At 44.5% G+C, this 26,429-nt stretch overlaps 1 protein-coding gene across 2 annotated transcripts in view; it reads right to left on the bottom strand.

The window, feature by feature from the left end:
• wdr17 (WD repeat domain 17) overlaps positions 1-26,429 on the bottom strand; it is a 391,349-nt gene that overhangs the window by 5,968 nt on the left and 358,952 nt on the right. The window contains exons 19-27 of one of the 2 annotated variants that reach the window (XM_060924889.1): positions 23,513-23,645; positions 23,209-23,300; positions 22,913-23,012; positions 21,123-21,262; positions 20,441-20,461; positions 14,501-14,612; positions 965-1,106; positions 484-586; positions 238-339 (exon numbers count right to left, since the gene is read on the bottom strand). In XM_060924889.1, coding sequence (XP_060780872.1) covers positions 238-339; positions 484-586; positions 965-1,106; positions 14,501-14,612; positions 20,441-20,461; positions 21,123-21,262; positions 22,913-23,012; positions 23,209-23,300; positions 23,513-23,645 — 945 coding nt within the window. The remainder of the gene's footprint in view (positions 1-237; positions 340-483; positions 587-964; positions 1,107-14,500; positions 14,613-20,440; positions 20,462-21,122; positions 21,263-22,912; positions 23,013-23,208; positions 23,301-23,512; positions 23,646-26,429) is intronic. The other variant, XM_060924890.1, reaches the window with a different exon arrangement.

Here is a 26,429-nt window from a genome sequence, read left to right as displayed (position 1 = left end):
AGACAGAAAGAGAGAGGGAGAGAGACAGACAGAGAGAGACAGAAAGAGAGTGAGAGAGACAAAGAGAGACAGACAGACAGACAGACAGACAGACAGACAGAGAGAGAGAATAAAAGAAAGGTGAAGACAATATGTGTGTAGTTGTAGTTGGTCACATGACCCAAGATTGTCTCTTTTCCCTTTGAGTTGGTGATGAACCCCCCCCCCCCACACACACACACACACACACACACTCACCTCGTATATTCATACAGTGCAGGGACGATGCTGGAGTACTGCCTTCCTATAGCCAATAATGCTCCGATGTAGCCGCAGAGAATGAGCAGCTCGTTACGCTCCCTGAGAACACGAACACACACACACACACACACACACACACACACACACACACACACACACACAGAGTGAGTTCTAATGAGACAACATCCTGAAATGACCTGGTTGATGTGATATCAACATATTCGGTAACTTTCTTGTACTTACTCACTGCACTTGGTCAGAATGAGCCGGTCCGTCCTGATGTAGCTCAGCAGGTCGAGGACGGGATAAACCGAGTCTATGGTCCAATCAGGAGAGATCAACTGCTCTGTGAGGTCGGAAAAAAATACATTCGTGTGTGTGCGCACTTTACATTACATTACAGGCATTTATCAGACGCTCTTATCCAGAGCAACGTACAACGAACGCACACACACACACACGCCCAGGGGAGCAGTTGGGCGTTGCTCAAGGGCACTTCAGCCATGGATTTTCTGCCGGTCCAAGGAATCAAACCAGGGACCCTTTGGGCTCAAGGCTGCTTCTCAAACCTTTAGGCCACGGCTGATTCTACTTGGCAGAGTGTTAGAGGAAGTATTTGTGTACTTCCTATAATACACTTTATTTTTTCTTAGATGGCAGAATCACACACAAACTGCAATCCACAAACCTGGTCACAAGTGTGCGCACACACACACACACACACCTTTGATGAATGCAATGCCGATTGGGAGGGCCTTCTCAGGTTCAGGGCTGAGCAGGTGATACTTCACTGCCTGTAAGATTTCTCCCTGACTGTGAGCCTCCTCCGCCAGACCCTTACACTCCTCCAAACTCGGCAAGCCACACTGAAGAAACACACACACCCTTCTTACAAAAGAACAGCATGAGATTGAATAAAATAGAATACAAACACACAACAGAAAACAATAGAAAAGGATCAAACAGAACAGAAGAGAACAATACAATGGAGCGCTACAAAAAAGAAGAAAATAGAGTAGAATAGAATACAGTAGAATTGAATAATGCAACAGACCACTATAGAACAAAATAAAAAAGAGCGCAGTATGATAGAATACACAATACTGCACTAAATTAATGAATAAAAGTGAATAGAATGAAATAGAATAGTACAAAACAGCACTATACCTCCGGGTGACGTCACGAACCAGACGGCTGCTTGAGAGAGTGGCTCCCTGTCTTTTGACCATTTTTACTGTACATACTTTAATTAAACCATTGTCCCCTATAGTTCGCTGAATTAGTTTCTAATACCGCCATGACCCATAATCAACGCAGAGGAAGACAGGCGACACCACAGGAGGAAGAAAAGTCCAAGTATTTCGAAGACGACAGCAGAGCTCCTCCGGTGGAATTAGCCTCGACTGATGCTAACAATGTTCCGCTCAGCGAACGGACTCCCGATAGTGACATTAACGTCACCATTATCACTGAGCTTTGAAAATTTCGACAAGAAACACTTGACAAGCTCTCCGAACAAATGACGAGTTTAGAGCAGACTGTTCGAGGGCTAGGGGGCCGAGTTTCAGAGGCAGAAGATCGTGTGAGTACTCTGGAAGATGGGCACAACCGACATGCGCAGTTGGTCTCCTTTCTCTTGCATCGAGATAGGCAACTGGAGGCTAGGTGCGAGGCCTTGGAAAATGCGCAACGACGGGACAATCTGAGAATTTACGGGATTAAAGAAGGTTCTGAACAAAGCGATACGGTTCAGTGGATCGAAGAATTTCTCCATAAACTCCTGAAATTGCCAGCCGAGTTTGAGTTAAGATTAGAACGTGCACGTAGGTCCCTACAGTGAAAGCCCACTGATCCAGCTGCAAGCCCTAGGTCTTTTGTGCTAAAATTTAACAGTTTCAAGACCAAGCAGTTCATACTTCAGAAGGCATGGCAGGAGAAGAATTTGACATACAAAGGAGAGCGAATCACGATGAATCACAACTATTCACCCTCGTTACAGAGGAAAAGAAGGGAGTACGCAGACATCAAGAAACAACTGAAAGCCAAGCAGATCAAATTCCAGAGTCCCTACCCCGCAATGCTGAAGGTCTTCACAAACGAAGAAACTTTAATCTTCAACTCTGTATGGGAAGCGGCTGACGGCCTGCACCATCTGGGAATCAACGCAGCGCTATCCGAAGAGGAACGTCTGGAGAAAGACCTGCATCGCGTGGGATGGAATGTATCTGGCATGAAGAGTAGCCGTGCACGGGTGGATCGTAACCTACACTACCGTTCAAAAGTTTGGGGTCACCCAGACAATTTTGTGTTTTCCATGAAAAGTCACACTTTTATTTCCCACCATAAGTTGTAAAACGAATAGAAAATATAGTCGAGACATTTTTCTGGCCATTTTGAGCATTTAATCGACCCCACAAATGTGATGCTCCAGAAACTCAATCTGCTGAAAGGAAGGTCAGTTTTATAGCTTCTCTAAAGAGCTCAACTGTTTTCAGCTGTGCTAACATGATTGTACAAGGGTTTTCTAATCATCCATTAGCCTTCTGAGGCAATGAGCAAACACATTGTACCATTAGAACACTGGAGTGAGAGTTGCTGGAAATGGGCCTCTATACACCTATGGAGATATTGCACCAAAAACCAGACATTTGCAGCTAGAATAGTCATTTACCACATTAGCAATGTATAGAGTGGATTTCTGATTAGTTTAAAGTGATCTTCATTGAAAAGAACAGTGCTTTTCTTTCAAAAATAAGGACATTTCAAAGTGACCCCAAACTTTTGAACGGTAGTGTACTTCAAGTCATGGAAGGAATTCTCGGCGGACTTGGTGAGACCGTTTCAAATAGAGTAGAGTAAAGTGCAGTGCTGTCTTTTAAGTGACCGTAACTTGATTACCCTCCTTGCGTACAACGCACTTGCTATCACGAACTAAGGGGACTTATTTTACTATTCCAGTATACAGCATTGTTGTTATACAGGCTGCCTACAATTTGCCTTGAATGGACAATGGGGCCTACTGTCGTTTTTGTTTCTTGATATGGGACGACTCTAGCCTGAACCTTATTATAGCATCTTATGTTTATTAGCCTATTATCATTATTAGGCTATTATTATTTTTATTTTATTTTTTTCTCTTTATGACCATGTTCCATTCTTTCACACTTCTAATCAGAGTTCGGGCTGTTTGCTGCCAAGAGCTATAGCCTAACACTTTTGAACATTTCATACTTTACATAATATACTGTTTTAGTATGTGTATGGTCGTGGGTCAGGGGTCGTTTGCACCTCTTGATAGTGGTAAGAGTGGGAATTAGCTTCCCGCCCAGCGGAGAACATCTAAAGCTGAAGGCCCAGGTAGTGGAAATTCCTCTTCATTTGTTGATATGAAGAAATGTTACTCACTGTCGTTGTTGTTACTACCTCATGGTTCTTTGGGGTATTTGTTTGTTTTGTTATTATCCTTGAACAATCTTGGTACATATGTACAATAGGCAGATCATTGCTATTTTTTTTTTATTTTGATATCACCCTTTCCCTCCCTCCACCCCCTTCCACTTGCTCTACAATTATTTCTCAAAGAGCCCATTGAAATACAGTATCTCCGTGGTTTTGGTACTCTGTGATGGGGGTTAATTTAATTAGTTATTATCTAAGGCCAAGTTTACATTAGACCGTATCTGTCTCGTTTTCTTCGCGGATGCACTGTCCGTTTACATTAAAATGCCTGGAAACGCCGGGAAACGGGAATCCACCAGAGCCCACGTATTCAATCCAGATCGTGTCTGGTCCGGTGCTGTGTAAACATTGAGAATACGTGGATACGCTGTGCTGAGCTCTAGCTGGCGTCGTCATTGGACAACGTCACTGTGACATCCACCTTCCTGATTCGCTGGCGTTGGTCATGTGACGCGGCTGCTGAAAAACGGCGCGGACTTCCGCCTTGTATCACCTTTCATTAAAGAGTATAAAAGTATGAAAATACTGCAAATACTGATGCAAATACTGCCCATTGTGTAGTTATGATTGTCTTTAGGCTTGCCATCCTTCCACTTGCAAGTGGTAAGTGATATACACTGGGATCACACACACAGCGGCTCAGTCCCGAATCACTGCTCGTGCGCTTCACTCGCGCGCTCTGTGAGCTGCGCAGGGCTGGAGTGCGCACCCTCCAGAGGGCACTCGCTGTTCAGGGTGGAGTGATTTGGAGCGCAGGATGCCTGCGGAGCCGAGCGTATCCGTGTATTGGCGTTGCTGTGTGCACACTAATCGTTTTAAAAACGTTAATCTGATGATCCGCTGATACGGTCTAATGTAAACCCCACCTAAATGGCCTTCATAGTCCTGTGAAGAAAAAGAAAATTCTCCACCAACTGAAACAAATTAACTGTGGAATAGCATTTCTGCAGGAAACACACCTTTCGGATGCTGAGCATAACAAACTTAGTCGAACATGGGCTAACAAAGTCTATTTCTCATCTCATGCATCAGGGAGAAAATGAGCGGTAGCAATACTGATAAATAGGAGCCTGAATTTCACTCATGTCTCCCACTTTGCAGGCTCTGAGGGTAGATATATATTACTAAATGGAATAATTGATGGCATGCATATCTCCTTGTGCAATATTTACGCCCCTAATGAAGATGACCCAATAGTCATAAGAAAGCAGGGATGAGAGTTTTCCGCTTTTCGGCGGATTTCCGCTTTTTCTGAGTAAAAATCAACCTTTTAATATTATGCCAAATCCGTTGAGATTTTTTTTTTCATTTATTGAGGGGGGTTGGGGTATGTTCCTTCGTGTTACTCAAGCGTAATTCATTCCTACGATGATGTTACATGTTTACATTTTCTCCATCTTTAGTCTCGCTAAGTCTCGCGGTAGAATACGTGTTATCTACAATGTAATTGGCCAAAACATCGCTGGCGAGAGCACGATAGCCAATCATAACAGTTCTTACAAGAGTGTGAGAGAGGACAAAAGCCAATCATAACAGTTCTTACAAAAGTACCCGCATCGTTCTATTTTATCGAAACTTGCACATGTTCATCGTTGCTGCGCTTCAAAAATACGTTTCTCTTTCGTATCGGCTTTTTTACTCAAAATGCCGAATACAATTGACAAGCGAGACGAAGCGAAGGTACGTGAAATCGATGCTGGTATAAAAAACAGAGAGAGGACTGACCAGCTTTTGTCTTTGGCCAAAAGGCTGAAGAAGAAGTCGAAATGATTAAATGAAAATGAGAAGTGACTGTGAACTATAAATAATTGTATAAAGTGTACATAGACATTATCCCATAAACTTAGCATTCGTTTGATTTAGTACATTGAACATGTGATAGATAGTCAGCAAATCTGAATTAATGCTGACAGTTTTGAAAACTTAAATATTTCAAAAGACTTTTTGAAGAAATCATATGCAACTAATGAGGACACGGGGAGAAAAGGTCAGTCACCCTAAAATTTTATTTAATATATGAACATTTTGATAATTAATAAAACTTACGTTTAATGTGAATTTAGTTTGTCATTTTTGTTGATCATGAATTATAACCATACCCTTGAATGTAGAATGTGATTTTATCTTGAATTCAAACAATACTCCTATTGATTTGAAACATATTTTCATGTAAATATATAAAAAAGACAACAGATATATATATTTTTTATCTACTACAGCTCAGATTGCAGGACAAGTGGTTTGTAAGGCCTTATTTTTCAAAATTTTCCGGCGGGGGGGCATCTTGAAGCCCCCCCCCGTTGGCTTTGGGCGCCATCTTGTTTTCTGCTTTTTTGATGACCACCCACTCTCATCCCTGAGAAAGGTATTCGGTCTCATCTTAGACAAAAGCTCTGGGGTTCTCATTGCAGGTGGTGATATGAATTGTGTAATGTCTCAGCTTAAAGATAAAACCCCGTTATCATCAACCAAGTCAGGAGTCAAGATGAGTAGAGCACTTAACCACCATTGTCAAGAAATGGGCTTGGTAGATATCTGGCGATACAAGCATCCAAAAGGCAAAGACTTTACATTTTATTCCAACAGACACTCATCTTGGGCGGCACGGTGGTGTAGTGGTTAGCGCTGTCGCCTCACAGCAAGAAGGTCCGGGTTCGAGCCCCGTGGCCGGCGAGGGCCTTTCTGTGTGGAGTTTGCATGTTCTCCCCGTGTCCGCGTGGGTTTCCTCCGGGTGCTCCGGTTTCCCCCACAGTCCAAAGACATGCAGGTTAGGTTAACTGGTGACTCTAAATTGAGCGTAGGTGTGAATGTGAGTGTGAATGGTTGTCTGTGTCTATGTGTCAGCCCTGTGATGACCTGGCGACTTGTCCAGGGTGTACCCCGCCTTTCGCCCGTAGTCAGCTGGGATAGGCTCCAGCTTGCCTGCGACCCTGTAGAACAGGATAAAGCGGCTACAGATGATGAGATGAGATGAGACGCTCATCTTATTCACGCATTGACCTGCTGTTTACACCTCGGGGGGAGATACATAGAATTACAGAGTGTAAAATACTTCCAACCACTCTCTCGGACCATTCCCCAGTACTTGTGGATTGGCACCTGGGTGAGAGAAACATATCAAAAACTTGGAGACTTGGAACAGAGCTAGACTTCTATTTGGAGCTAAACTCTCGCCAAGAGACCTCTCCATTAATATTATGGGATTGTGCAAAGGCATATTTAAGGGGTCGTATTATAGCTTTTTGCAGCGCCAAAAAGAAGGGAAAAGATTATGAACGTAAAAGGTTAGAAAGTAAAATTGAGGATCTTGAGCAACAGCATAAGATTACACAATCCACAGAGATATCGAAATCACTGATGGAAGCACGCAGATTATTAGACTCTTTACTTACGGACAAAGCAGAGCGGTGTGTACGATTTACTAGGCAGAGATACTATGAACATGGGGCAAGGGCGAGCCGTTTACTTGCATTTCAACGAAGAAAACAACAATCCTCTAGGGTTGTGACAAAAATTCAAACAAACAACCCTCCCAAAATGTTGACAGAAGATCTCTGAAGCAAATCTCTGAAGCATTTGCTAACTTTTATAAGTCTCTATACTCCAATTCAGGGGTCTCCACTTGTGAAAATGAGATAAATAAATTTTCTAGACCAAATCAATTACCTGATGGTGCGAGAGAGGAGTTGGACAGGCCAATTGCCCCTAATGAACTGGAGGAGGTCATTAAAGATCGTAAAAATAATAAAAGCCCTGGCCCTGATGGGTATGCAAATGAGTTTTATAAAATTTTCAAAGACATACTATCTCCTCATTCATCTCATCTCATTATCTCTAGCCGCTTTATCCTTCTACAGGGTCGCAGGCGAGCTGGATCCTATCCCAGCTGACTACGGGCGAAAGGCGGGGTACACCCTGGACAAGTCGCCAGGTCATCACAGGGCTGACACATAGACACAGACAACCATTCACACTCACATTCACACCTACGCTCAATTTAGAGTCACCAGTTAACCTAACCTGCATGTCTTTGGACTGTGGGGGAAACCGGAGCACCCGGAGGAAACCCACGCGGACACGGGGAGAACATGCAAACTCCATACAGAAAGGCCCTCGCCGGCCCCGGGGCTCGCACCCAGGACCTTCTTGCTGTGAGGCGACAGCACTAACCACTACACCACCGTGCCGCCCCATACTATCTCCTCTGTTACTAAAAGCATATCTCATCTCATCTCATTATCTGTAGCCGCTTTATCCTGTTCTACAGGGTTGCAGGCAAGCTGGAGCCTATCCCAGCTGGCTACGGGCGAAAGGCGGGGTACACCCTGGACAAGTCGCCAGGTCATCACAGGGCTGACACATAGACACAGACAACCATTCACACCTACGGTCAATTTAGAGTCACCAGTTAACCTAACCTGCATGTCTTTGGACTGTGGGGGAAACCGGAGCACCCGGAGGAAACCCACGCGGGCACGGGGAGAACATGCAAACTCTGCATATTAGAAAAAAAGACACTTGCTCCATCGTGGCGAGATGCCATTATAGTAGTCTTACATAAAGATGGTAAAGAGCCCTCTGAATGCAGTGCATACTAGGGTGACCAGACGTCCCCGATTTCCGGGGACAGACCCCGATTTTAATGACCTGTCCCCGACTGCACCTGTCCCTGAAAATGTCCCCGATTTTGGCCGTGAACCCCCGGTTCCAATCGAGTGACAGAGGTCTTTGAAAGTAGCCTATAGGAGAAGACATGCGTGGGTTGCTTTGATAGTAATCCTATTTCAGAACGACGCTGGCTTTCAAGTGCCCCTATAGGTGGATCACGCCATGTGATCATTACATCAGATAATACTTCATAACATTTGACAGAACCACGCACTTCTAGAGATCCTCGTCTTGTTAGGCTACTCGTCATCCTGGTATACTGTAAGTTACAGGTTGTCTTCATAGACTGGTAGGTGACTCAGTGGCTTTTCTCGTGAATGTCTACTTTGCGTTTGCAATCTATCTTTTTTTTTCCATATGACACATGACACAAAGCATGGCATAGCCTACATCGATTAAATGAAACCAATCCATTCAGGTCGTTCACGAGAAGAGCTTACGTCTTGTCAGTGGAAGGACCGCGTTGTTTGGTCTCGGCATTCTTCCCGAGCACTCATTAAATTCAATCAAGTCTTGTCTGTTGTAGACAACATAATGGCTATTATAAGTGCATTTAGCCTATGATTTTGCAACCATTGCAATAGTAGGCTACTGGTCAAAATAAGTTTTAAAAGCCAGACATTTTCAAATAGATGTTAGTGTAGGGGTGGCCATTCATTCTGGTTTTCCAGCCCTCTGTCTGGATCATGAAATAGGCTAATCCTCATTTTAGGTGTTTGTCTGGATTTCTGACAGTTTCACGCAATCGCAAACAATATTTATATATAGTGGTATTGAAAACAATGCGTTCTCTGGTCTGCATTTCGGGCACAACAGTGAACATCAGCCGGCGCAGATGCACACTGAACTGTTGCGCCACTTCGGATGCATAATGCTCCGAGTCTGTTTTCTAGTAGGGAATGCTGAAACGTGAAAGGATAGACTGCAAAGTTATCTTATCTTACATATATGTCACTCTGGGTCTTAACCCACTATCCTTATAAAGGAACTACAGACATTTCTATCCCTTCATCAGACTTTGTCAGTTACACCTGATATCATGTCATCTCTCTCTCTCATTATCTGTAGCCGCTTTATCCTGTTCTACAGGGTCGCAGGCAAGCTGGAGCCTATCCCGGCTGACTACGGGCGAAAGGCGGGGTACACCCTGGACAAGTCGCCAGGTCATCACAGGGCTGACACATAGACACAGACAACCATTCACACTCACATTCACACCTACGGTCAATTTAGAGTCACCAGTTAACCTAACCTACATGTCTTTGGACTGTGGGGGAAACCGGAGCACCCAGAGGAAACCCACGCGGACACGGGGAGAACATGCAAACTCCGCACAGAAAGGCCCTCGCCGGCCACGGGGCTCGAACCCGGACCTTCTTGCTGTGAGGCGACAGCGCTTACCACTACACCACCGTGCCGCCCCTGATACCATGTTTATTTATTTATTTAACAGATTTTAAAGACTGTTTTATGGAAATATTCTTAAGAAATGACTTGAAAATTGTTCAACAGTTATAGCTACAGTGGTGCTTGAAAGTTTGTGAACCCTTTAGAATTTTCTATATTTCTGCATAAATATGACCTAAAACATCATCAGATTTTCACACAAGTCCTAAAAGTAGATAAAGAGAACCCAGTTAAACAAATGAGACAAACATATTATACTTGGTCATTTATTTATTGAGGAAAATGATCCAATATTACATATCTGTGAGTGGCAAAAGTATGTGAACCTCTGCTTTCAGTATCTGGTGTGACCCCCTTGTGCAGCAATAACTGCAACTAAACGTTTGCGGTAACTGTTGATCAGTCCTGCACACCGGCTTGGAGGAATTTTAGCCCGTTCCTCCGTACAGAACAGCTTCAACTCTGGGATGTTGGTGGGTTTCCTCACATGAACTGCTCGCTTCAGGTCCTTCCACAACATTTCCATTGGATTAAGGTCAGGACTTTGACTTGGCCATTCCAAAACATTAACTTTATTCTTCTTTAACCATTCTTTGGTAGAACGACTTGTGTGCTTAGGGTCGTTGTCTTGCTGCATGACCCACCTTCTCTTGAGATTCAGTTCATGGACAGATGTCCTGACATTTTCCTTTAGAATTCGCTGGTATAATTCAGAATTCATTGTTCCATCAATGATGGCAAGCAGTCCTGGCCCAGATGCAGCAAAACAGGCCCAAACCATGATACTACCACCACCATGTTTCACAGATGGGATAAGGTTCTTATGCTGGAATCCAGTGTTTTCCTTTCTTCAAACATAACGCTTCTCATTTAAACCAAAAAGTTCTATTTTGGTCTCATCCATCCACAAAACATTTTTACAATAGCCTTCTGGCTTGTCCATGTGATCTTTAGCAAACTGCAGATGAGCAGCAATGTTCTTTTTGGAGAGCAGTGGCTTTCTCCTTGCTACCCTGCCATGCACACCATTGTTGTTCAGTGTTCTCCTGATGGTGGACTCATGAACATTAACATTAGCCAATGTGAGAGAGGCCTTCAGTTGCTTAGAAGTTACCCTGGGGCCCTTTGTGACCTTGCCAACTATTACACGCCTTGCTCTTGGAGGGATCTTTGTTGGTCGACCACTCCTGGGGAGGGTAACAATGGTCTTGAATTTCCTCCATTTGTACACCATCTGTCTGACTGTGGATTGGTGGAGTCCAAACTCTTTAGAGATGGTTTTGTAACCTTTTCCAGCCTGATGAGCATCAACAACGCTTTTTCTGAGGTCCTCAGAAATCTCCTTTGTTCGTGCCATGATACACTTCCACAAACATGTGTTGTGAAGATCAGAATTTGATAGATCCCTGTTCTTTAAATAAAACAGGGTGCCCACTCACACCTGATTGTCATCCCATTGATTGAAAACACCTGACTCTAATTTCACCTTCAAATTAACTGCTAATCCTAGAGGTTCACATACTTTTGCCACTCACAGATATGTAATATTGGATCATTTTCCTCAATAAATAAATGACCAAGTATAATATTTTTGTCTCATTTGTTTAACTGGGTTCTCTTTATCTACTTTTAGGACTTGTGTGAAAATCTGATGATGTTTTAGGTCATATTTATGCAGAAATATAGAAAATTCTAAAGGGTTCACAAACTTTCAAGCACCACTGTATCTGGTAGCCTAATAATTTTGTAAGTTATTTCTTTACATGTTTTTTTTTTTGTTTAAAATAGCTCTAAAATTGTGTGCATCCTTCAGTGTGTGCTATTATCACCTTCACATCTTCATACAAATGCTGCTGATAAATCAAAGAGGCTAACCTTTAATTTCATTGGTTGGAGGGGATGTCATGGGGTGCAGTTTTGGTAAAACGCCATTGGTTTGGGATTTAATTTTTTTAAAGCAGTTTTTATGAGCCTCTGTGCTGTAGCTGACTTATTTTAAGAGTCATCTCATAGGCCTACAAAAGATTTTGCTTTGCTCAGTTGTGTCTGATATAGGGCTATTCAATAAACTAATATACTGAGAGGAAAAAAATATACAGGCCTATGCTTCCGATGCTATTTATGGACAGACTACAAAAACAGGAACGCTAAGAGCAAAAGAGCAAAAAAACTGAGGTTCTAGTTTTATTTTCCCCGGCGAACGCCAAAATGTCCCCGATTTTTCTCCCAGAAATCTGGTCACCTTAATATAGACCCATTTCTCTCCTTAATGGGGACCTGCGCCTACTTTCATCTATGTCGGCCCGTAGACTGAATAAATATATTTCTGAAGTTATACATCCAGATCAAACTGGATTTATTCCAGGACGCTACTCAGGGAATAATGTGCACAGACTGCTAAATGTCATGTCCTGTGCAACCACCCAGCCTTCTGAAGCCATGGTCTTATCCCTAGATGCGGAAAAAGTATTTGACCGTGTGTCATGGAAATATTTATTTCAAACCTTGGTGTGATTTGGATTTGGTAAGAAGTTTGTTACATGGCTCCGCATCCTCTATTCTAAACCTAGGGCTGCAGTTAGGGTCAATGGGCATTTATCAGAGCCTTTCAATCTTGAAAGAGGTACGCGCCAAGGTTGCCCTCTCTCGCCTTTCCAGAACTGTTCCAATGTTTCAGTCTTGGAAAGATCGAGTATGGGAACTATATAGGATGGAGGAGATAACTCACAACCTAAGGCTCCAGAAAGAGAAACTCTTAAAGAGATGGACTCCTGTATTGCTTATGATGTTTTGAGAACAGAGAGCAAAGCCTCCTCAAACCCCCCCTTGTGTTGTTTGGTTTTTGTTTTGCTTTTATGGTCTATATGTTTTCATCATATTACTGTCTCTCTCGTATGTATGGTTGTTGATTGTCTATATTAACTGCTTTTGATTAATAAAAAATAAGTTTAAGAAAAAAAAACAGCACGATAGAACACAATAGAATAGAATCACATGACCAAAGAATAAAACACCCCTGCTTCAATCCCTGCTGGAATCATAGAGAATAGAGCAGAACTACAACCCCGATTCCAAAAAAGTTGGGACAAAGTACAAATTGTAAATTAAAACGGAATGCAATGATGTGGAAGTTTCAAAATTCCATATTTTATTCAGAATAGAACATAGATGGCATATCAAATGTTTAAACTGAGCAAATGTATCATTTAAAGAGAAAAATTAGGTGATTTTAAATTTCATGACAACAACACATCTCAAAAAAGTTGGGACAAGGCCATGTTTCCCACTGTGAGACATCCCCTTTTCTCTTTACAACAGTCTGTAAACGTCTGGGGACTGAGGAGACAAGTTGCTCAAGTTTAGGGATAGGAATGTTAACCCATTCTTGTCTAATGTAGGATTCTAGTTGCTCAGCTGTCTTAAGTCTTTTTTGTCGTATCTTCCGTTTTATGATGCACCAAATGTTTTCTATGGGTGAAAGATCTGGACTGCAGGCTGGCCAGTTCAGTACCCGGACCCTTCTTCTACGCAGCCATGATGCTGTAATTGATGCAGTATGTGGTTTGGCATTGTCATGTTGGAAAATGCAAGGTCTTCCCTGAAAGAGACATCATCTGGATGGGAGCATATGTTGCTCTAGAACCTGGATATACCTTTCAGCATTGATGGTGTCTTTCCAGATGTGTAAGCTGCCCATGCCACACGCACTAATGCAACCCCATACCATCAGAGATGCAGGCTTCTGAACTGAGCACTGATAACAACTTGGGCCGTCCTTCTCCTCTTTAGTCCGAATGACACGGCGTCCCTGATTTCCATAAAGAACTTCAAATTTTGATTCGTCTGACCACAGAACAGTTTTCCACTTTGCCACAGTCCATTTTAAATGAACCTTGGCCCAGAGAAGACGTCTGCGCTTCTGGATCATGTTTAGATACGGCTTCTTCTTTGAACTATAGAGTTTTAGCTGGCAACGGCGGATGGCACGGTGAATTGTGTTCACAGATAATGTTCTCTGGAAATATTCCTGAGCCCATTTTGTGATTTCCAATACAGAAGCACGCCTGTATGTGATGCAGTGCCGTCTAAGGGCCCGAAGATCACGGGCACCCAGTATGGTTTTCCGGCCTTGACCCTTACGCACAGAGATTCTTCCAGATTCTCTGAATCTTTTGATGATATTATGCACTGTAGATGATGATATGTTCAAACTCTTTACAATTTTACACTGTCGAACTCCTTTCTGATATTGCTTCACTATTTGTCGGCGCAGAATTAGGGGGATTGGTGATCCTCTTCCCATCTTTACTTCTGAGAGCCACTGCCACTCCAAGATGCTCTTTTTATACCCAGTCATGTTAATGACCTATTGCCAATCGACCTAATGAGTTGCAATTTGGTCCTCCAGCTGTTCCTTTTTGTACCTTTAACTTTTCCAGCCTCTTATTGCCCCTGTCCCAACTTTTTTGAGATGTGTTGCGGTCATGAAATTTCAAATGAGCCAATATTTGGCATGAAATTTCAAAATGTCTCACTTTCGACATTTGATATGTTGTCTATGTTCTATTGTGAATACAATATCAGTTTTTGAGATTTGTAAATTATTGCATTCCATTTTTATTTACAATTTGTACTTTGTCCCAACTTTTTTGGAATCGGGGTTGTACATCAGATTTAATAACGTATCATTTTAAAAACATGTGACGTCAGAAGTCGAGTCGCTCACCTTGTCGTGCAGGTCATTGCGTTCGGCTGAGCTGCCCGGGTAAAAAGCACACAGCTTGACTAAGAGCATCTCGTTATCGGGGATCATCTGCAGGAGCCTGACGGCCAAGTCCCTGTGGATGAGAACCACACACACACACGATGGTGAATACAGAGAGTGAGTACACACAAACACATTTACTACATTAGGGTGTGTACAGAATGTGTGTGAAAGAGTGTGTGTTTGTGTAACGACGCTGTATCCTAATGGGAATTAATTACAGTCTTAAATCCATAGACATGTTCACTGTTCCTGAAACTGATGTAGTGTTTTAGTGACGTGGTTAATATGAAACATCATCAATGTCCCATTGAAATACAAATATTTTCAGTCACTAGAACATGTTATTGTTTCCATGGTAACATCTTATCTCCAGGGACTTGTACAGATAAAGTGCTGCATAATTTTTTTTTTAGAACTTTCAGGACAGAGGAGTTTAAGCTTTCTGGTTACCCTGTAAAGCTAATATTGCCGTGAGAATCGTGGATGGGGCTACCGTGGCCATTCCGGCAGATTTTGGAGGCGATCCGTTGCATAAATTTGGGTGGAGTAAATATGCAAATGAAGCCATGGTAGCCGCGATGATAGTGACAGAAGATGTTGGTTAACCAATGGTGGCAGCGATGTATAGTGACGTATGGCCTTACGGCAATGACAGCAGTATGTACGGTTTTCATGACTGCAGTACGGCAAAGCTACGGCAAGACGAAATAAGCCACGCCCCCTAGGCAAACTTTTCACTTTCTGGAATGCTATGGTAACCCCCGGTAGCCCATGTAAGCCTCATGTATGCCTCATGGATGCTCACGGATGCCTTCAAGGTTGTGATGGATGAATTCATCCAGTGCTTGGCCCACGACAATTTTCAACATGACCAAACTTTCTGGGGATGGAAGCCACACCCTCAAGGTTGTCAAGTTAGCTCCCTGGCTCTCACATATTCCAACAGAAGGGCCAGAATGTGTGCTATAAGAGAATGAAAAGAGAGGCTGGAGAGGGAATGATGGCAACACTGAATGTAACTATAAATGGATAAAACGTCGGTAAATCGCTGTGGTGGAAGAGAAATAAGATGATACAGTGTGAAGTAATTCTGCTTCATCACACCTTCTTGTTGTTGATCATTTTCCTATAAAAGCACAACACAGAGTGTTTTATTCCTTACACAACTTATTAGACCCCTCCTAGAACTGCCACCTTATTGTGGTGGAGGGGTTTGTGTGCTTGAATGATCCTAGGAGCTATGTTGTCGGGGGCATTATGCCCCTGTTAGGGTTTCCCAAGGCAGATAGGTCCTAGGTGACAGGCCAGACCAAGAGCAGTTCACCAAAAAACCCCTATGGAGAAAAAATCCAGGACCGTGACGTCGCCCGGTAGGACGCAGCCGGGGCCCCACCCTGGAGCCAGGCCCGGGGTTGGGGCTCGTATGCGAGCGCTTGGTGGCCGGGCCTTTGCCCATGGGGCCCGGCCGGGCTCAGCCCGAAGAGGTGACGTGGGCCCGACCTCCTGTGGGTTCACCACCCACAGAGGTAGCAGTAGGGGTTTGGTGCAGTGTGGATTGGGTGGCAGTCGAAGGCAGGGGCCTCGACGACCTGATCCCCGGACACAGCGGCTGGCTGTTGGGACATGGAATGTCACTTCGCCGGGGGGGAAGGAGCCTGAGCTTGTGCGGGAGGTTGAGAGGTACCGGCTAGAGATAGTCAGGCTCACCTCCACGCACAGCTTGGGCTCTGGAACCCAGCTCCTCGAGAGGGGCTGGACTTTCCACTTCTCTGGAGTCGCCCGTGGTGAGCGGCGGCGGGCTGGTGTGGGCTTCCTTATAGCTCCCCAGCTCAGCCGCCATGTGTTGGAGTTTACCCCAGTGAACGAGAGGGTCGCCTCTCTGCGCCTTCGGATTGGGGAGAGGGCTCTTGCTGTTGTTTGTGCCTACGGGCCAAATAGCAGTATAGAGTATTCGGCCTTCTTGGAGTCCCTGGGAGAGGTACTGAGGGGTGCTCAGACTGGGGACTCCATTGTGCTACTGGGGGACTTCAATGCTCACGTGGGCGATGACAGTGACACCTGGAGGGGCGTGGTTGGGAGGAACGGCCTCCCCGATCTGAACCCGAGTGGTGTTTTGTTATTGGACTTCTGTGCTAGTCACAGTTTGTCCATAACGAACACCATGTTCGAGCATAGGGGTGTCCATAAGTGCACGTGGCACCAGGACACCTTAGGTCGGAGGTCGATGATCGACTTTGTAGTCGTGTCATCTGATCTCCGACCCTATGTCTTGGACACTCGGGTGAAGAGAGGGGCTGAGTTGTCAACTGATCACCACCTGGTGGTGAGTTGGATCCGCTGGCGGAGGAGGAAGCTGGACAGACCTGGCAGGCCCAAACGTATGGTGAGGGTCTGCTGGGAACGTCTGGCCGAGCACTCTGTTGGGGAGGTCTTTAACTCCCACCTCCGGGAGAGCTTTTCCCAGCTTCCGAGGGAGGCGGGGGACATTGAGTCTGAGTGGACCATGTTCTCTACCTCCATTGTGGATGCAGCTGTTCGGAGCTGTGGCCGCAAGGTCTCCGGTGCCTGTCGTGGCGGCAATCCCCGAACCCGGTGGTGGACACCGGAAGTAAGGGATGCCGTCAAGCTGAAGAAGGAGTCCTATCGGGCCATGTTGACCTCCGGGACTCCTGAGGCAGCCGACGGGTATCGGCAGGCCAGGCGTGCTGCAGCTCGGGCAGTTGCGGAGGCAAAAACTCGGAACTGGGAGGAGTTCGGGGAGGCCATGGAGAAGGACTATCGGTCGGCCTCGAAGAAATTCTGGCAAACCGTCCGGCGCCTCAGGAGGGGGAAGCAGTACTCTGCCAACACTGTTTACAGTGCGGGTGGGGAGCTGTTGACCTCGACTGGGGACATTGTCGGGCGGTGGAAGGAATACTTTGAGGATCTCCTCAATCCCACCGTCATGTCTTCCACTGAGGAGACTGAGGCTGATGACTCAGAGGTGGACTCGTCCATTACCCAAGCCGAAGTCACTGAGGTGGTTTGCAAGCTCCTCGGTGGCAAGGCACCGGGGGTGGATGAGATCCGCCCTGAGTATCTCAAGTCTCTGGATGTTGTGGGGCTGTCTTGGTTGACACGCCTCTGCAACATCGCGTGGCGGTCGGGGACAGTGCCTCTGGAGTGGCAGACTGGGGTGGTGGTCCCTCTTTTTAAGAAAGGGGACCGGAGAGTGTGCTCCAATTATAGGGGAATCACACTTCTCAGCCTCCCAGGGAAAGTTTACTCCAGGGTACTGGAGAGGAGAATTCGACCAATAGTCGAACCTCGGATCCAGGAGGAACAATGCGGTTTTCGTCCTGGTCGCGGAACACTGGACCAGCTCTATACCCTTCATAGGGTGCTCGAGGGTTCATGGGAGTTTGCCCAACCAGTCCACATGTGCTTTGTGGATCTGGAGAAGGCATTCGACCGTGTCCCCCGTGGTATTCTGTGGGGGGTGCTTCGGGAGTATGGGGTTCGGGGCTCTTTGCTAAGGGCTGTCCGGTCCCTGTACGAACGGAGCAGGAGTCTGGTTCGCATTGCCGGCAGTAAGTCAGACCTGTTCCCAGTGCATGTTGGACTCCGTCAGGGCTGCCCTTTGTCACCGGTTCTGTTCATAATTTTTATGGACAGAATTTCTAGGCGCAGCCAGGGGCCGGAAGGAATCCTGTTTGGGAACCACAGGATTTCATCTCTGCTTTTTGCGGATGATGTTGTCCTGTTGGCTTCTTCAAACCAGGACCTTCAGCATGCACTGGGGCGGTTTGCAGTCGAGTGTGAAGCGGCTGGGATGAGAATCAGCACCTCCAAGTCCGAGGCCATGGTTCTCAACCGGAAAAGGGTGGCTTGCCCTCTCCAGGTTGGTGGAGAAGTCCTGCCTCAAGTGGAGGAGTTTAAGTATCTCGGGATCTTGTTCACGAGTGAGGGAAGGATGGAGCGTGAGATCGACAGGCGGATCGGTGCAGCCTCCGCAGTGATGCGGTCGCTTTACCGGTCCGTCGTGGTGAAGAAGGAGCTGAGCCAAAAGGCGAAGCTCTCAATTTACCGGTCGATCTACGTTCCGACTCTCACCTATGGTCATGAGCTTTGGGTAATGACAGAAAGAACAAGATCGCGGATACAAGCGGCTGAAATGAGTTTCCTTCGCAGGGTGGTTGGGCGCTCCCTTAGAGATAGGGTGAGAAGCACAGTCACTCGGGAGGAGCTCAGAGTAGAGCCGCTGCTCCTCCACATCGAGAGGAACCAGCTGAGGTGGCTCGGGCATCTTTTTCGGATGCCTCCTGGACGCCTCCCTGGGGAGGTGTTCCAGGCATGTCCCCCCGGGAGGAGGCCCCGGGGAAGACCCAGGACACGCTGGAGGGACTATGTCTCTCGGCTGGCCTGGGAACGCCTCGGTGTTCTTCCCGAGGAGCTGGCCGAGGTGTCTGGGGAAAGGGAAGTTTGGGCTTCCATGCTTAGACTGCTGCCTCCGCGACCCGGTCCTGGATAAGCGGAAGAAGACGAGACGAGACAACTTATTAGAGATTAGTTCCAATTTCAAAAGTGGATTATTCCATACCAAAGGTAATCCACTAAAGCAAATACACACCGAGTTCCCTGATATACACCTGATATCAAGGTTAGAACCCTGTAGAACCCTACTACAAGTGGGAGTGTTCTCCCTTCAGAAAGCCTTCCAACTTTTGAGGAAGAGAACAATCTGTAATCATTCGATACTTTCAATGAAAATGATGCAGATTAACGGGCGTCTACTTCTCAGGAGAGTTGTTTTTTCCTCGACACCATTGCTTCTGGTTTGCTCATTGGGGCAAATTTATAAATTTTAAATGTATATCGGGAATTTATATATTTATGTAAAGCTGCTTTGTGACAAGGCCTGTTGTTAAAAGAGATACAGAAATAAAACTGAATTGAATTGAAGCTCCAAAAATATGGAAGATGACATCCATCCATCCATCCATCCATCCATCCATCCATCCATCCATTATCTATACTACATCAGGGTCATGGGTGAGTTGGAGCCAATCCCAACCGACTTCAGGTGAGAGGCGGGGCTCACTCTGGACGAGTCACCAATCTATCTTAGGGCTAAAGGCCAATTTATGCTGACAACCCAGTCCTCGCAGATAGCGTCGCAGACAGTGTCTGCGTAGCCCCCCACCTTCGCAGACGCTCTGCGCGCACCTCCCAAAAATTGTGACCACCGCAGAAGCCTCGCAGACAGCGCCGCAGACAAGAGGGCTCTGATTGGTCCACTCTACATCCGCTGTACACGCACTTCCGCTTCCCTACTTTCCCGGTTTGGTTTGTTTTCACGACCGGCATTTTTAAAAACATGAGCGAAGATGGAGCAGCACGAAGAGCGGTTGATTGAGGAAGTACGTACATCTATACGACTCCAGTTCTAGTCATTATAAAAAAAAAAAGTTCTAGTCATTATAAGTAACCGGAGGATAAACACTCCACTAACCACACCCACCAACTACTCCTAGCGACTTCGCGCCCCCTTGCGTTGTGCCAGTGAATAACATCGCGCACGCCTATTATCCCCACTCAACAATAAATTACAACTGTCTGCGAAAAGCTATCTGCGAAAGCTTTGTCGCAAGAGCATGCAGAGGCCTTAACACTGAGACGATTAAGTTGAATTAATCCACATGTCTTTGGATGTGGGAGGAAACCAGAGCACCAGGAGGAAACCCACACAGGCACGAAGAGAACATGCAAACTCCACACAGAAAAACTCCACCAATACCAGTATGGGATTATCATAAAATAACAATGCAGAAGATATGGAGGGGATGATTTTAGATGTAGCAAAAAAAAACAAAAAAACAACCAAACTAACAAAAAACCAGAAACTGTAAAAGGTGATACCTGTATCTGATGCATGGAAAGCTGGAGACAGATGGGGATGATAAAACAGAGTAGATAAGCCATAACACTAATCACACAGCAGACAATAAATCAGTGATTCTCAAACCTTCTGCCTCCAGGAACACCTATAACTAGAACATCAATTCCACAGACCCCCTTACATTAATGCTTGACATTAACAGTAGTCCGATTGTCCAGGACAAATAAATGTTTGGTCTGGACAAGTCAAATCCTCATCTGCCTGTGAGACGGGACGAGTTGAATATTTGTTGAAAATCACCATTTTTATAGTAATTTTTCAAGAGTAACATCAATAAAGTTCCAACAAAACCAGTTCAATCCCCTCAGTGATCCGGCCATGTTATTGTTTACGAAATTCCGGGTAAGCCGAGTACAGCAGGCGCGTGTCCAGACCTTTGGGACACTCTATATATGACTTTTATTGGAACCATAAAGCTTTTTATTCCTGAATTATCCAATTTGTTGAATTGATCAAGCCAAGCAGGCAAATAATTATAAGAACTCACTAATAAATATAATAATTTTGATAATCGTGTCCATGCTTCAAAGGTCCCCGGATGCCACTTTGAGAACCACTGCTTAAAATCGGCTAAAACTATTGTATGTTATGCAGTATAATGACCAAAGAAAATCAATTGTCCCATAATGAAGAGAATCTTACCATGTGGCTGTGGTCATGTATTTCCTGGCCAGTAGTTCCAGAACATAATGAGTGGCTTCTTGTGCTGATTCTCCCAGCACCGTCCCCACACACACCGCCAGCTCCAGCTCATTGCCTCTGATGAGACTGGCCATAGCCAACTACATGCGCGCACACACACACACACACACACACACACACACACACAAAACCACAACAATATATGCATACTGTATATGCTACAATTCCTTCCTCACAGCTGTACAGTCAGAATCTACAGCCTATCTTTATTAAGCACAGTGGCTGTATATTCAGAGTTGATGTAAGCAAATACCAAAACTGCGCATGTCCCATGTGGATTCAGACCTCAAATGTAATGACAATGCTATTCAGAAGTTATGTGAGATTTGCACATGTGAGGTGGAGCTTGAGTAAACAGAGGTATGTCTAGGTTATGTGCGATTTTGGTCTTGAACTTGAACTCAGTTCGAGTGATTAGTATGAAGTCCAGCACCATTTTACAACAGTTTAATCAAATCACAATACACCACACTGAAAATTGTGTTCTGGCTATAAATATACTTGTATAGTACCAACCTCACCAAACTAGCCAACAAATAAACAAATAAAACCAACCAACCAAACCAACCCACCCCACCAAAACAAACAAACAAACAAACAAACAAACGCCAACCCACTCTACCCCACCAAACCAACCAACCAAACCCCCACCCCACCAAAACAACCAACCAAATCAACCCACCCCGCCACACAACCCAACCAACCAAATCAACCCACCCCACCAAACTACCCAACCAACCAAATCAATCCACCCCACCAAACTACCCCACCAACCAACCAACCAACCAAACCACCCCACCAACCAAATCAACCCACCCTACCAAACTACCCAACCAACCACACCAACCAACCACCCCACCAAACTACCCAACCAACCACCCACCAAACCAACCAAACAACCAACCAACCAACCAAACAAACAAACAAACAAACAAACAAACAAACAAACAAACAAACAAACAAACAAACAAAGAAACCAAACCAACCAACCAACTGCACCAACCAACCACCCCACCAAACTACCCAACCAACCAACCAACCACCCACCCCACCAAACCAACCAACCACGCAACCAAACCGACCAACCACCCACCCCACCAAACCAACCAACCAACCAACCAACCAAACCAACCCACCCCACCAAACCAACCAATCACCCACCAAACCAACCAACCAACCAACCAACCAAACCAACCCACCCCACCAAACCAACCAACCACCCAAACAACCAACCACCCACCAAACCAACCCACCTCACCAAACTACCCAACCAACCCACCACACTAAACCAACCCACCCCATCAAACTACCCACCCACCAACCAACCAACCAACCAACCAATGCATCATCCCTTTAAAGTCTTTTTTTTAACTGAGGTGAAAAAAGCCTTATTTCACTCCACATTTTTGTCCCTTTTTTCACATTTAAAAGCCAGTGCTCGTTTTTAAAAGTGGTGTTCTAGATACAATTGAAAACCCTTTCCTGGATGCTTCTTCTCCAGAAAAATCTTGCAACCTCTAAGGTGTGAACTACACATAGGTAATTATCATGATCAGAATGAAGAGTCCAGAAAACTGACTTAAACTCTGAATACACATATGCCCCCCTGAGTAAATACCGACATAATGTTAGGAATTAAATGGTTAAATCTGAGCATGGCCCAGAATTTGCAATTAACATTCTAGCTGTCAAACTGCAAATAAAACACAGACAGTAAATGTAAACGCTACCTCGGTGTTATCTACAGCCAGATGACAGCAGGCTGCCTGCACTGCACAACCCTCCTGAAAATACCACTCGGCAAGTTCCCGACACACTCCATGCAACAGCCTAGACAGAGAAGTAAGAAGAAAAATACGTATGCGTTATATTACATTACAGCACAGTGAGATTCCCTGGAGCAGAAAGGGTTAATGGATAAACAGTGACAGGAATGTGCTTATCTGAACCAACCACATATAAACCAAATTTATTAAAATGCAATTCAGTAAGATAAACGTGTGTGTGTGTGTGTGTGTGTACTTGCCCAGTGTAGATCTCAGTGTTATCGTTGTCTGTGGAAGCTGAGTGGGTGATGGAGGGAATCGCAGGCCCGTGAATATTACCTTCACATGCTCCCTGATCAAAATACACACATCCACGCACAGTATACACACATCCACGCACAGTATTTCACAACACAATCAACCTTCATACCCATAAAACAGATGTTTCACAAGTGGTTTACTGCAGTCAGCTGATGTTATTTATTATTATGGTGCAGTTTATAATTAATGATTAGTGTTTGCTTTGCCATAACAGTTATGAGTGATTCGCCTGGACAGACTCACCTGCGCCACCAGCAGCGCCTCCTTTAACTGCCCCCTGGAGGTGAAGAAACTCACCAGCTTTTTCACGTCGCCTGTGGCAATGCAGTATGGGATCACGTCATCGTTGCCCTCCTGCATGAGCTGATCTGCTCTCCTAAGGCATGCAAAATATTCATGAATAAAATTAAATACAACAAAATGAACCATCTCATCTCATTATCATCTCATTATCTCTAGCCGCTTTATCCTGTTCTACAGGGTCGCAGGCAAGTTGGAGCCTATCCCAGCTGACTACGGGCGAAAGGCGGGGTACACCCTGGACAAGTCGCCAGGTCATCACAGGGCTGACACATAGACACAGACAACCATTCACACTCACATTCACACCTACGCTCAATTTAGAGTCACCAGTTAACCTAACCTGCATGTCTTTGGACTGTGGGGGAAACCGGAGCACCCGGAGGAAACCCACGCGGACACGGGGAGAACATGCAAACTCCACACAGAAAGGCCCTCGCCGGCCACGGGGCTCGAACCCAGGACCTTCTTGCTGTGAGGTGACAGCGCTAACCACTACACCACTGTGCCGCCCAAAATGAACCAATTTTAGAAAATCTTGGATGAGACGGGGGGGCAAAGAACACAAAGACATTTCTGGCAGGAGTTATTTCACTGACACTGTGGTTGTTTACAGCAGCATTTAATGCAGTAATCTGAGGCTTTGTATGTGTTACTAGATCAGAATGATATGAAAATAAAACTATTAAGTCTTTCTCGACACCAAATTGCAGTATAAATTAGTTACAGGTTTGTTGCTAAAGTTGTATCTAAGGACCTTCCTTTTCAGAGGATAACACCGTTTTTATTTCTTCTTGGTTTTCAAAAAAATATTTATGCCCTCAGGTTGAAACGGTGTTTTTGTAACCACTTAGACCACTCCAGCACTCGAAGAAACTAGTATTTGTCTTTAACGTTACGAATCGCTGGAGACGTGAGGCACTTATCATTTTTGTAAGTCACAACAGATAAGAAAATCTGCTAAAAGTCTAAATATAAATATAAATGATGTTCTGCTGAAGTTTTAAAAGGCAGTCTAAAACTTCTCACTGGATTCTTCTATCAGTACAGACGGCAGTGTGGAGTCACAGGAGTGCCAAAAAAAAAAAGAATACATTTTTAAAAGAATTAGAACATAAATAAAAATACAAGAATACGAAAATAAATAAGGAAAAAATAAAAAGAATAAGAAAATTAATATAAAAGAATAAGAAAAATGCAGAAATAAAAATAAAAGAATAGAAAAATTAATGTAAAAATAAAAATAAACATAAAAATAAAAGAATAGAAAAATAAATGTGGAAATAAAATACGAAAAATAAATGCTGAAATATGCAGAAATGGAAATACATGAAGAAGAAAATAAATGCAGAATTAAAATAAAAATAGGAAAATAAATGCAGGAATATGCAGAAATAAAAATAAATGAAAAAGAAAATAAATGCAGAAATAAAAATACACAAAACAATAGGAAAATAAATACAGAACTAAAACTAAAAAAAGAATAGGAAAATAAATGAAGAAATAAAAAATAAAAGAATAAAAAATATATAAAATAATAGGAAAATAAATGAAGAAATAAAAAATAGAAGAATAAAAATGTATAAAAGAATAAGAAAATAAATGCAGGAATAAAAATAAAAGAATAAGAAAATCAATGTTTTTCATTATTTCTTTTGCTATTTCCTTTGCTCTTTCTTTCTTTCTTTCTTTCTTTCTTTGAAGGGCCAAGAAAATGGCTGGCTAGCTGACATGGGTATGTTATCAAATCATGCTGGTACGGAAGAGTGATAGTGCCACTAAGAAATACATATATATTTTTTAAATTTCTGAGAAAGAAACTCAGAATTTTTGAGAAAAAAGTCGAAATTTTCGAGAAAAGAAGTTGAAATTTTTGAGAAAAGAAGTCGAAATTTTCGAGAAAAAAAAAGTCGAAATTTTCGAGAAAAAAAGTCAGAAATCTGCAGAAGGCGGGCTTCCATACGGAAGTGACACTCACTCGTGGCCGGTAGACATGAATGGCTGAGACCAGAGCCATGGAATTCAGAGTTGTGACAACCGGGGTACAGGAAGTCGGTTGGTGATGTGATTCACGTAGATTCAAATACTTCTAGGCAGCGGCTTTCTGTTTGCTAGAGACTAACACAGAACCACTACATAACAAGCAAAACCCAATCCCGAAATAACATTTGATTAAGTCGTCCATTTCAGCAGCACTAAACACAGTAGTAGCAGACTGTGGCAGCGGGGGCGTGGTCAAGGGCCGGTCTGTGACAGGAGGGCGGAGTCAGGGAAGGTAAGTGGCAGAATCACTACACCTGATGTCAATTAACCCGTGTTTGTGTGTGTCTTCCCAGTGACCGCGCCCTACTTAAAGAGGGAGAGCAGAGAGCAGAGGAGCTCATCCCCGAACCAGACGCCGGTTGTGTGTGTGTGTCTGTGTTAGTCACTGGATGTTTCACTGAAAAGTGTGTCAATAAAAGCCGTGTTTGCGAACCTGATCTCTGTCCTGCCGTCCTCTGTGCTCCACTCTTTGTTAGGTAGAGGACGGCAGGACAGAGATCAGGTTCGCGAACACGGCTTTTATTGACACACTTTTCAGTGAAACATCCAGTGACTAACACAGACACACACACACACAACCGGCGTCTGGTTCGGGGATGAGCTCCTCTGCTCTCTGCTCTCCCTCTTTAAGTAGGGCGCGGTCACTGGGAAGACACACACAAACATGGGTTAATTGACATCAGGTGTAGTGATTCTGCCACTTACCTTCCCTGACTCCGCCCTCCTGTCACAGACCGGCCCTTGACCACGCCCCCGCTGCCACAGTCTGCTACTACTGTGTTTAGTGCTGCTGAAATGGACGACTTAATCAAATGTT

Source organism: Neoarius graeffei, chromosome 7 (assembly GCF_027579695.1).
Source record: "Neoarius graeffei isolate fNeoGra1 chromosome 7, fNeoGra1.pri, whole genome shotgun sequence".
NCBI lineage: Eukaryota > Metazoa > Chordata > Actinopteri > Siluriformes > Ariidae > Neoarius > Neoarius graeffei.
This window is presented reverse-complemented; position numbering and strand designations above follow the sequence as displayed.